Here is a 12,632-nt window from a genome sequence, read left to right on the forward strand (position 1 = left end):
CGAAGGAAGGGGAGGGGTGGTCAAAATCAAACACGCAGCCCCTCTCTGATTACCGGCATGGTGCAGCATTAGACGTACATTGGGGGCTCAACAGGAAAATGGATTTCTTTAAAAAGCTGCTTAATACATAAATCATGACCTCTGGGGTCACAGCATGGGTTTAGGAGATCAGATCAATAACAAAGCTAATGCAAGCTTGTTGTAGCTGGTTTGTGGTGCAGAGAGACCTCTAAATGGTGATAGTGGAAGTAGCTTACAAGCAGTAAACTAAAACCGATGGATAATCACTTTGTAGAAAGTTTCATTTTGTTACATTATCAGTAAGGTACCGTACTTTTATTTCAGCATGAGCTAGTATAGTTTCCTTTTAAACAGTTGTCTCTCTGCGTCGCCTCTCTCTATGTGATAGCCATTGTTATCTTTTCCTTTGGTCTGAGACTGCTTGTATTTATGTTGGTCGCCACAGTGGCAGTGGGGTTGAGATTGCAGGCTTGTTTTGCACATGAGGAAGGATAGCATTAGCGCTGAGATAATGGCACTGTGCATTGTTCGCCGGCCGTGTGGAAGTGGTGGAACAGGATCTATTAGATGCAGGCCCATTTCCCTCCAACTGACGCTAACAGTCCCCACAAACATTAGATAAAGAGCCTAGCCTCAAGCCTTTGTAATTTGTTTGTATTTTTCTGCTTAATGTACTTTGCTCAATCTTGTTTAGCGATGATGGAAGCTGATAGCCTTATCTCGCCTTGCCAAGGGCATGAGCCACTACCACTGCTTGGTTGAACATTGTTTCAATGAAGAACGTATGTGTGTTTATGGTATTTTAAAAAAAACATTTTTAAGTTATTTGATGATAGATGAATTGTAGATGTATCTAGAGGTTATTTGCATTTGAGATATTATCTAATATGTTCTGTTTTGCACTGATGTAAATACACCATTATCGAAAGTATATTACTATAATTTCTCTTTTGTTTGATTGTTCATATTAAAAATGAAGGGGACTCTGTGATCATTTTCTATGCCTGGCTGACCAAATTTGATTTCTTTTTTGTCACAGTGTGTTTTGTCACTTTTTTTTCAAAATGCCTTCAGATGTCCTTCCTTTCAAAACAACTGCTACTTTTGATCATCAGAGATCCATTGTTACATCTTCACTGTCACCCTTGATGAAGATAAATTTTTTTCACAATCTGTTGTTTTTTCACTCTTTTTGTTGTTAAATTTTACTTTTTAAAAAGTCAAATTTAAATGAATCTGAAAAAATGAAATTAAAATCCATGCAAGAGTGTGAGGGATAATCCAGTAATTTAAGAAAAACAGAAGTCACTGAGGAGGTTGGACATGTAATAAAACCTTTTAAATTCACCAGTATCAACAGCTAGTCAGGCCCTATACTGTCGGTCTGTGAACAGACAGCTGAGCAGTAGTGCTAAGTCTTTCAACTCCCTGCCATTCATCTACTCCAAAATTAAGAGGGCTTTTATGTTTTGTTTTGTGAACCATTCCCCTCAAGAAATATTTGTGGCAGGCCCCATCACCTCCCGCAGCTAAAGTCATAACCAGCCGTAGAAAAACACTGTCTGGAGTCTGGAGAGTGGGTTAAACCAGCACCATTGCTATATTTTCCTCAAGTCTCTCTCTGGGGAGGGAAGGGAGGGGGGGGTTCATGATGTCTGTTGGCGCTATGGAGGATAGAGGACAGGAGAGCCAAGATGCCAAGAGCCTGGAACCTGACCTCACCAGAAAAACATTTACATTTTGTAGTGTGTGTGTGTGTTTGTAGGCCAGTGCGTGACTGTGTGTATATACATGGACGTCAATACATGTACGTGCATACACTCTGTGGACTAGGTGGTTGTTACGGACCATGAAAAGCAACTGACATAGTTTACCTCTCTGTGGCATGAGACTCCTTCTTTGATTCTGTCCTACTCGCTTTCTAGAAGCAGCTTCCTGTCTCAGACACTCAAACACTTTTACCTTAGCCTAGTGGGAATGTTGGCATGGCAGAGCTGGGATTATGACTTTGTTTTATGCCCTACAGAAAACGGTTGCTGATGCTTATTTTTTGGAACACCTTATCCTTTTAATGGTGAGAGGCGAGACCCTCAATGTTTGGAGTGTCATCTTAAAAAAAATCCCCAAACTGTTGATCATCTGAGAGTAGAGGCACAGAATGACAATTTGTTTAATGTAGAAGCGACCATTAAAATATTGCATTTTTTAAGAGCCAGCAATAACTAAACTTGTTTGCTTGAATTGCAAGTATTCATGGACATCGATAAACAACCTTATGTCTCCCCGCTGCTTCCTAACATTTGGTTTTCCATGCGTGTAGATATGGAAAGCCTCCTTGTCCTTGGCCTGCTGAAACTAGGGCTTTGTGCTTGCTTTGGCCAAGGCTCTCTCCCTCCCTGACGACTGGCTGGGCCTGTGTTTACGTAACCATATATATCTGAGAGGAAACTCGTGAAACGTTAATCTCTACTTTTTAACCCTGATGAATTTCTACATTTTCCAGCTGTGCGGCATGGCATATTTATGCTCAGGCTCTATCACTGAAAACAGCTCTGTCATTGTAAATGAATCACTATCCAAGACTAAAGTGTGTGTGTGTGTGTGTGTGTGTGTGTGTGTGTGTGTGTGTGTGTGTGTGTGTGTGTGTGTGTGTGTGTGTGTGTGTGTGTGTGTGTGTGTGTGTGTGTGAACTTCAGGCTAGGAAACCATACAAATACAAACTCAGCCATGAAAAGCTGCAGTAGCACTTTACCTCCATGGATTACATTTTCAGCTTCTTTTTATTCTTCTCCCGACCCAAATCAGTGCATGCTGGCCTGTCACTTGTCACATTGCTGTGGGCTGATAAGCGTCCCTCACTCATCACATTGATGAGACAATGTCCCATGTCATATCCTCTGTTGACTGGTCACACCTGCATCGTGGCCTCAGCGGAGGATAATACTTTCCCCTATTCTGCTTCCTCTCTGCCCTTCTTGTAACTCTGACCTGCATCATCTCAGGAACTGGTCGGGGTATTTAGGTTTATGTGCAGCTGGCTCTGTGAGCAGTTTGTTTTTCTTATTCTACCCCTCTGTATGGTTGAGGACTGACACGTGGTGAGTCATCTCGCCAGCACATCCATGAGCACAAAGGAAGAGCCCGTCTTTCAACAGCTGCTTCAAACAGACAGCCCCACCAATTTACCAAAGGGAATGTCTCTGAAAGCCTTTTAGAACAAGGTTTTGGCTGGTGTTTGTTTTACAAAGACATTTGCTAAGCTTGCATGTCCAGTTATTGCTTTATTTTGATGGTACATAGTGTTTTAGCCTCAGTATGTAAGCAGTATCTAATCTTGTAACCATTGGGTGTAACTGAAAACATTATAATTGGTCCACTCCAGACTATACTGTACCTTGTGAACGTCTTCCACGTCCTATCACTCGTTCACCAACTCTAAAACTCTAAAAACTATCATCAAACAAAAACTTTGCCGCGTGTGTGTGTGTGTGTGTGTGTGTGTGTGTGTGTGTGTGTGTGTGTGTGTGTGTGTGTGTGTGTGTTTGACAGTGACTGTGGGAATGTGTGTTAAAGTTGATTGTGTGTGCAGGTGTGTATGTGTTGATGTTCTTGTTGGTGTGTGTTATACTAGCAAAATATAATCATTCACTATTATAAGTATAATTAATTTAATAAAATTAAAAATGAACCATTAAAAATAAATCAATAGGAGATACGTGTCTGTACAGAATGGTAATGATGAAGCTGATTTAAAACAAATAACTCCTCCTACTAAGCCCACACTAAGCTTCCTGTCAGTTTGGCATGTCTGAGTTGTCAGGACAACCCAACGCGCCTCCGGTACTATGTCCGCATTACATTAAACACAATCGCTTGACCCTAGCTGGCCCTATCCCCTGTACCACATCTACTTGAGCTGCTACAACAAGGTCTAGCCCCCTTTCCGTGTTCCCACCATGTAGGGGAACAGGGGAGAACAATCCCATTACATTACAACAGGCCCAGAGCTGATCTAATGGAGAGAACATTAAAACCATGTCGCGTCCAGTCACTTACTTGATGGATCCTGGGAGAGAGGGACGAAGCGGAAGAGAGATGGCGAGGAGAAGGAGTGTTGGAGAGAAGGGGGAAGGGATAGGGGGCTGTGGGGGTTAGAGGTGTTGATATGACAATGCGGATGCGGCAATGGAAAGCTTGTGATGGTACCTCAGTGCCCTTGAGCAAACTGTCATTCAAACCACTTTAATTAATTTCTCCATTTTGTCTTCTTCCCCGCCTCCCTGCCGTCACACACTAGCATACATACAGGAGGCAGTAATACAATAGAAAGTACGTGTCAACAACTTTAGGCTCAATAAAAAGAGGATTTTGTGATGGAAATATGTGGCCTTGTGTCTGTTATAGCCAAGATCTGCCAACGCCGGCTTCCTAGTTGTCAGAACAGGCTGAAGCAGGCATGTTAGAAACCCACCATTTTGCAAAATGGAGCTTTGTATTGTTAGGGTGTATAATTAAGACCTCATTGTGACAGCCATTGAGAAAGAGCTAATGAGGGTTCTGATGTATTCCATATGAATATGAATATTGAATTTTTAATATTTAATGGCTTTCTAATTGCCTTGGTTGCTGTTAATGGCTTTGACTGTTGAATATTACCCAGAGTGAATGTGTGGCATGCGTAAGTACCTTTAAGCTGAGAGCTGATAAAATAGCTGCATTCTCAAGCCGAATTCTTTGCTTTATGATTGTCGTGTATGTATCTTTGGGGCAGATGCATATCTTGACTGAAGGCATGTCTGTGACTGTGAATACATTTGAACCACTCTTTTACTCCCTTACCAAGATGAATGTATATATAATTACAAAGTATATCACACACACTACCTTGATATAGAGTTTAATGGCCGTATCGTTTCTTTGTGGAGCATGTCTGCTGGCCTTAATCTTCCCCACAGCTGACATCTTAATAACTCAGCCTTCTCCATCTATTTCCACGGGAGACATCCGGATGTTGGGGAAGGATTAGTTTAATGAATTTGACAATTAGTAACAGAAGTTAATGACTGCATGGGGCTAAGTACCCTGATGGACATGGCTGGGGGGACTGAGGGCTTCCATTGCTGTGGGCCATAGATCCTCATTAATAGCTTTTCTGCCTGCTGGAGAGGACAGGGGAAGCCAGGCCAGGCCTTTGTTTAGTCTGCCTCTGAAGGGGCTGCTAGGGGGTTGCACTGTTGCACAACTCCATGCCAGAATTAGTCCCGCTCTAGGCGTGAGTTAATGCAGGGCCTCAGGTCCTGGATCAGGTGAAGCTTCATTTAATGAGCTAGGGTCATTAAATGTTGAAAAAAGAAAAGTGACATGGAATCGGGGCGGGCAGGGAGCTATTTCTTCCGATCTTGTGCCAACAGTCATGAAGAAAGAGAAGTGGCTTGTGGGTCACAAGAGTCCTGATGACCTCTGCCTTGATTTATCTTTATGTTAGGTTCTTACCCGGATTCCACCTTTAATGCAGTCAAAACATCGTTTAGCTGGATAGCTCTCGTAAAGATTTTATTATTATTTATTATTATACTATGCTTCATGAGCTACCTTGTCGCTTTGTCAGGTATTCCCGCCATAAACCATTTTGATAAATTTTTCAGCTACCATAAAATCAAAGTTTGTATTTTTTATTGCATCATGAATACACATGAAACAATTCCCATAAAATCCATCAATTCAGATTTATACATACATATATCAGTTCTTCACAATAATTCATCCTACCTTTCCCACAGAGGATGAGAAAGTACGTCTAGAATTTGTAAAAATTGCGTCCAGAGCAGCATTGACTGCCCCCTCATTCCTGCCTGTCTCCTGGTGATAGCTATAATAGCGACAAAAACATAACCGCATCCAAAAATAATCATTTCCCAAAGCTGTTTGCCAAAAAGTCTACTAGCTAAAGTCTCCATTGAAAACAAGGGGATGTGTGAGAAATTTGTCTCGTGTTATCATTAGTGGCAAGTATGCCCCGGCTGCATGATGTAATGTAATGAGAGCCGGTGAAAAGAGAAGCCTTTTAATTGGTCGAAGCTGAGTCAAACCTCAGAAGTCCAAGTACCTGCAATAGTCTCCCCCCAGAGAGAAGGTGAGACGGCGGGAGACAAAGAGACAGAAACACAAGAGGAGGATATTGTTTGCTGTTGCTCTGATGCTCTGTTATTCTGTCAGGCCAAGTCTGGTCCTGCCAAATTTAAAGCCAAGGGACCAAATTGGTGTTGATGTAGCGCACTCCTTCAACACTCTCATTCCTATCTCTTTTCCTCTTTCTCTCTGTCTCTCCTTATCCCACTCTTTACCTCCTAATATGCCTCTTTAGGAAGTGACAGTTGTATTTAGGGAAAAGGTTATCATTGTATTAGAATAGAGTGCTGGCCCTGAGGCTTACCTAGAATTACATGACACTGCCTGCAGCCCCCTTCGCTCTGTGCTGGGCTGAAATGTTATCAGTCTGACTTAATTACTGTCACTGGGCAGTGGAATTGACTGTAATGTATATTCCAGTGTTGGACAAGTTACAGAGATATTAGAAACTAGAGTACTGAATCCCAAGTTAAGATCTCCTGGTGTTTAACTTCAGGTCAAAGAGTTAAATTCTGGCTGTGTATTTGTGTGTACACAATTAGCTTCAGCTTTATACTTCATGTACTCTGTTGCACCATAAACACCTACACACACACACACACACACACACACACACACACACACACACACACACACAAATGCACGTAGCCACACACAGAGCACATCCTTTATCTGATTAGCTGGCACGCCTACGTGGAGCTCTGTGTGTGAGGCTCAGTGCATCGTAGCGTCAGGCCCCAGGCAGGGCATGGATTTCATTTAGGAAAGTATCAAAGGTTTACACGCTGTTCGCTTTAATCAGCATGTTTATCAGGCAGAGAAAAATTGCAGGAAGGGACCACAGGGAGAAGGAGGGGCGGGGGGGTTATCTTAAGGACCAGTAGCCAGGGAAATTGATAATGGCTACAAGGTAATTTACTGGAGACTTGTGCATCCCTCCACTGCTTCTCCCCTCGCCTCTCATTCTAATTACAGCCCATGTAATGTTTTAATGAATCTGCAGGTGTGTGTCTGGAGGGGAGGGGCATAAAGGTAGGGAAGGGGGGTTTCGCATGAATGTCTATGTGTGTGAGCATGCGCCGCTTGCTCGCACCTATGTGTATTTGTTCGCGTTTGTCACTCCGGATCGGGCCTGTTTTTGTTGAGAGAGAAGATTGAAAGAGTCTCAGGGCTGTGTCAGTATCTCTCGAGTGCATAGTTGTCTCACTGTTTCTGAAATATGAATATGATATGAAAGGCAATTAGATTAGCCCTCAGCAATATTAAAGATACATGCCACTCACAGACACAATGCTCTGCTGATACTTCAAGTTGTCACTGCGGTTTCCATCTTCCAGCTGGGCGTGTAGAGGATGGAAGCTGTGTCCAGACACACTCATCTCCCGCTCACACTAGACTGCTGATAAGGTCCAGGAACTGCCTCTAGTTGTGGCGGTGCCTCCAGTCACACACTCGCATGTACGCAAACCTCCAGGGGATATGGGCTGGACCATAAAGGCCTTGATAGGACCCGAGTGTAAACATCCCCACAGGATTGCGGTCCAATGAAAGGAAAAAGCCGTCAGGAATTTGTTTTCTTTGTCTGTTTTAGTCTGTGTGCGTATATGTTTACATGTGTTTGTGTGGTTTTGTTCAGATAACACTTTGGGATACCATTGTAGGTTGAGCAATGAGTATTTGGCCTCATGAGACAGTGACATCATATTGCTGTTACAATGCACGTTGCACATATTGTATAATGGAAAAGGCAAGAAATTTTTTTGTGGCTAAGTTTCCTCCATCTTTTCCTCCCCACAGGAAAAGGAGGGTGTCGAGGCAGTGTCTGTAGGGGCCATTCTCTCCGATTACCAGAGGGTCCGTGTGGAAAATGTGTAAGTCAGACACACGCTCATGGTCCAGAACACACTTTCTAACTAAAGTGCGCACACTGCGCTTAGGCCTCTGAACTTGAATGACGCACACTCTGTGGTCCACTGAAGGAAAAGAGTACATCCTCTGTAGTGTTTAACTCACTGTGTGTTCCAAACTTGGACTGAGTTTTGTTTAAACACATACACACAAACACACACACACATACTCATATACACACACTCTAAGTTCTGTTTATGCCATTTTATTTAGACTAACTTTGATTTTATGGTGCGGCTCTGTTTGTGGAGCAATGATTTCAAGAGAAGGAATGAAACTGATAGTTTCATAATTGTCATGTGATTTTTGTTAATATAAAAGAAATGCACTTTCCCATAATGGGTGAAACACAACAGTCTCATTTGCAAAAAGATGAGATGATCCTTGTGACACAGATACCCATATGTCTTTCTTATTCTTGTTCTTGTTTTATTCTTTCTCTCTTTGTTTTTCTTTGCCTCTCGTCCTCTCTCTTTGTTCTCTCTTGTTCTAAACTTATAGAGACTGGACACATTGCAGTACAAAAGCTCTCTTCTTATTAACAAATCCTGCTGTCAGTCAATTATTGTTTCTCCTTATACACACTAGATGCATACACATAAACATCTCAGGCATTTCTTGAGCAGTAGAGGTTTGTGTGCAGACTTTTTGGCTCCAGTTACCTGTTGTGGTGTTTCTCATGAGTTTATGCGACAGACAAGCTTCAGCTTAAGATGGAGTTTTTGTGTTTGTCTTGTCTTTGAGTAAAGCCACGGGCAGTGGTGGCAGGTGAGAGCATGTCCTGCGGGCCTATCAGGGTGGCAGCCTTCCTGCAAATGGAGAAGTTGCCCAGCCCAGCTGGCTTTGAAGTCATTTTGAAGTTGGCAAATATTCAATATTAACCACTATGCTTCTCCTTCTCTTTCTACAACCTACTGCTCTCCCTCTTCTCTTTCACCTGTACCCCAGATGTTTGCGGCTAGGTTTGCAGCCCCTGGCCTACCTGTGGCGCCAAGACCAAGAGTCCCTGCTCTCCAAGATGATATCATCTGACCTCCATGCTATCCTCATCAAAGTTGCCGCCTTCGGTGAGTTTGTGTCTCACTCTTTTGTGTCTCAGGCAGCTGGTGAGCAGTCTAACTTCCCCTCCCTTCTGGTCTAATTCTTTACTCTCTTCTTACTTTCTCTGGAGGTGCCGTGTTGGTTAAGTGGTGTTTGGCATGGGGATCGAAGGGACAGAATTTGGATAAGTGAGGGATAGGAGGAGGAGAAAGAGAGGTGTAACCAGAGAGAAAAAGAGAGACAAGCAGAGTAATGCCCTAATCATTAATCTGTGGCTTAGCAGCGGTGTTGAGACTTGTGCCAGCGGCGAAGGTATTGAAGCAGAGAACAATATGAAAAAGATAAGAAGCACAGGGGGAGGAGGTGTGAGGGAAGTGTGCGGTGGTATTGGGTGGGTGGGTGGGTGGGTGAGTGGAGGGAGGGGGGAGGGTTGGCAGTTGAGAAATAATCACAGGTGATTGCCCCGCACATTAATGCAACCTGTCAATAAGTGGCACACGTCCCCATTGTGCGAGAGAAACACTACATTCTCTGCTTATGCATAGCTCCGAATACACGGTCCGTGAAGCGAAGATTAAAATCTCTCATTTACGCTTTTCAGCTGCTTCAGCACTGAGGGAAGAGGTTAATGTGGTGTCACCTGCTCTCTACCTGCCTGTTTTGGAGCCCGAGGACAGGAAGCTCAGATTACTGAATAAGGAGAGAGAGTAAAAAAAAAAGTTTTCTTTTTCTTTTCTCGGGTACATGACGTTAAGATCCCTACCTGTATCTACTTGACAGTGCAGCTGGATCCCTTTTGACGGTGCCATTGATAAATGATAATTACGGCTACAAATGGTTCTTTTTACTCTCAAACTACTCACGGCAATAGATCTTCATGTAGACACTGTTTACGTGCTGTTAAGTGCTTGTTGTCACCTTTGGTAGCAATCAGTCGAAAAGGGGTCCACGGCTGACTGATGACCCGCAGAGCTGAACAGCCCGTTCAAGATATTCTGCATATCTTTCAACACTGCTCAAATAACCTCTCATGGAATGCACTTGTCAGACCATTTATCTTTGGTACTTTATTTTCTGGACCCATTTCTCATTTTTAATGGTCTCATGATAAAGGACTTTTTGCTAATAAATAATATAACTTGTCAGATGCCTGTCAAAGGAGAGATGATGTCAGAATCCATGTTTTTTTTCCTGCGGAATTTTGTGGGATTCTAATTATTGTTTAGCCGTCAAAATGTATTTTTCTTTCCATTACACATGTAACCAGACAAGATCTGCATCTAATATTAATTGATGAATCATAATGCCAAGTTACCGTTCTGGAATAACACACAGAGGGGAAAACCACACCTTAAAGACCTCAGTAACCCAGCTACCTCTGCCAAGCTTTCTACTCTAAACACAACTTTGTCTAAAAGCAAATTCTCAACATTTTTTGGAAGATTATAATTAGAAAGGAAAATCACCTCAGGTGCCTTTGAGTGTGTATCTTGGCCTCCCACTGTAGGTGTTTGTGCGAGTATGTGTGCATGTGTGTTTTGGCTACAGGTAAAAAGGAATGATCTTATCAGCCCTGACTCCTCACCTGTCCCGAGGCAGTGGTAATTAGAAAGGAGAGAATTGAATAGGGGTGCAAGCACCCGAGGGGTTTTAGGCAGCACTCATATAATTGCAGCTTTGGTGGGAGCAGGTCTGAGCAGTGAGGTGTGCTGTTTAGGGGAGATTGGGTGACAGAAGGGCATACCTGGTGGCCTTTGGTGTTTGTGAATATGTGTGTGTGTGTGTGTGTGATCGAGCAAAAGAGATTTGGAGGGATTTACTTGTGCAGACCTCATGAGGAGAAAAAAACAACTCTCACAGGGCAAAGGTTAAGTCTGCATCTGAACTGACAACCAAGAGCTTATAATATTCTGTGGTAGTATAAAATGAGGTTTTGGTGGGCTCTGAATTGTGAGAAGTCATTCAAGATTAATATTCCTTCATTAGGCACTCAGAAAGACAGGTGGAAATTAGCAGTGAATGGATAAAGGAAAGAAAAAAACACTTTCTTTCTTAAGGGAGGATATATCTCTAAATGACAAATCCCTGTAGTGAAAAGACAGCTGTCCAAATGCAGGATGATCCTCTAAGTGAATTCTCTAGAAGTGTTCATTTGCGTGCTGATGGTAGCCTAAAAACCTCAAAAGAAAGAAAGAGGATTTTAGTCTTTGAAGATGCCAAATTGCATGTAGTGAAGTTAGTTCAGCTATCTGAGTCTAAGCCTGAATGTCACAAAATGCTTCTAATTGGCAAAAAAAGCATCTCTCTCAAAGGGAAATGCATATTTTTGTTTGGAAACTCTCTCTTTATAATGCAATATAGCTTAAGCTAATCGTGGTAATTGGCAATTCCAAAAGCTAGTATTAAATATTCATGTAATTAGTTAATAGACTGATTAGTGCAGGTGTGTATGAGGGCACAGGTTCAGCAGTTAATTGGTCCTCAGCTCCAGAGATAATTGGCATGTGTGAAATCAAGGTCTATCTGCAGGAAAACCTTTTATCACTGCATGATCTTTTACCCTTCACACGAACATAGCCTTTACGCTACACAGAAGAGAATTTATGTCACAAATTTGCTTTCACTGATCACGTCACCCACTTAAGGACATTGAATATAATTTAATATATACTTAAAGGACAATTAATGTTCAAAGATATTATAGAACATTTACTGGAAGTTCTTTTCAACGTGGAAGTCAATGAATAATCAGTTTAAATTGCTTTTTTTCTGTTATCTAAAGAAACTAAGAAAAATGCAATCTGTTTTTTCAATTACCGAAGGTACATGAAAGAATGTTTGAGTTATAGCACCAAGGCATATAGATATGACAAATGTTTTTAAAGAAGCAATACCTTGCAGAAGATATTTGGAGATTGGAGGATGATGATCATGGTTCAGACACTATCAGACACTATATGAGCAGTCCCTGCAAAAAGACAGTGCAGTTTGCTCCTGGTATTAAACGTCCTGTCCTCTAACCCAGGACAAATAAACGTTTAGTCGTTTCAGTCAATCAATCCATATTTTCTGTACAACAGTAAAGCTCTGTAAGGCAGGTACGGTGAATGATAGACTCATGGTTTCTGATTTTAGGGCATTAGTTTGTAAGTTGTTTTCTCTTGAGTCAGTTCAAAAACGTACTCAAAAACAATAAAAATTCAAATCTGAATTAAATTCTCATGTCAAATATAGCTGCAACTAATTTTTGCTTTATACAATGTCTATAATAGTGACATTCACTATCACAATTTTCTAAATCCTAAGGTGATATCTGCAAATGACTTGTTTTGGCCAATTAAAACCCCTGAATATATTCAGTTTATTATCACATAAGATAAACAAAAAGACTGGCTGCCCTCACAGAAACAGGAGCATGGACAACAGGAGAATATCTGTCATTTTAGCTTTTAAGTTTAATCACTAATCAAAATCAGCCCTAAATCTATTAATTGTTTTAAATATTTTCTTTTTGTCTGATTTTTCTGTCTTTT

At 41.8% G+C, this 12,632-nt stretch overlaps 1 protein-coding gene across 1 annotated transcript in view; it reads left to right on the forward strand.

Annotated features, from left to right (window-relative positions):
• Window positions 1–12,632, forward strand: part of dph6 (diphthamine biosynthesis 6) — a 56,900-nt gene that overhangs the window by 7,422 nt on the left and 36,846 nt on the right. Inside the window, exons 4-5 of the mRNA XM_051387302.1 lie at window positions 7,948–8,021; window positions 9,007–9,125. Coding sequence (XP_051243262.1) covers window positions 7,948–8,021; window positions 9,007–9,125 — 193 coding nt within the window. The remainder of the gene's footprint in view (window positions 1–7,947; window positions 8,022–9,006; window positions 9,126–12,632) is intronic.

Source organism: Dicentrarchus labrax, unplaced genomic scaffold, assembly GCF_905237075.1.
Source record: "Dicentrarchus labrax unplaced genomic scaffold, dlabrax2021, whole genome shotgun sequence".
NCBI lineage: Eukaryota > Metazoa > Chordata > Actinopteri > Moronidae > Dicentrarchus > Dicentrarchus labrax.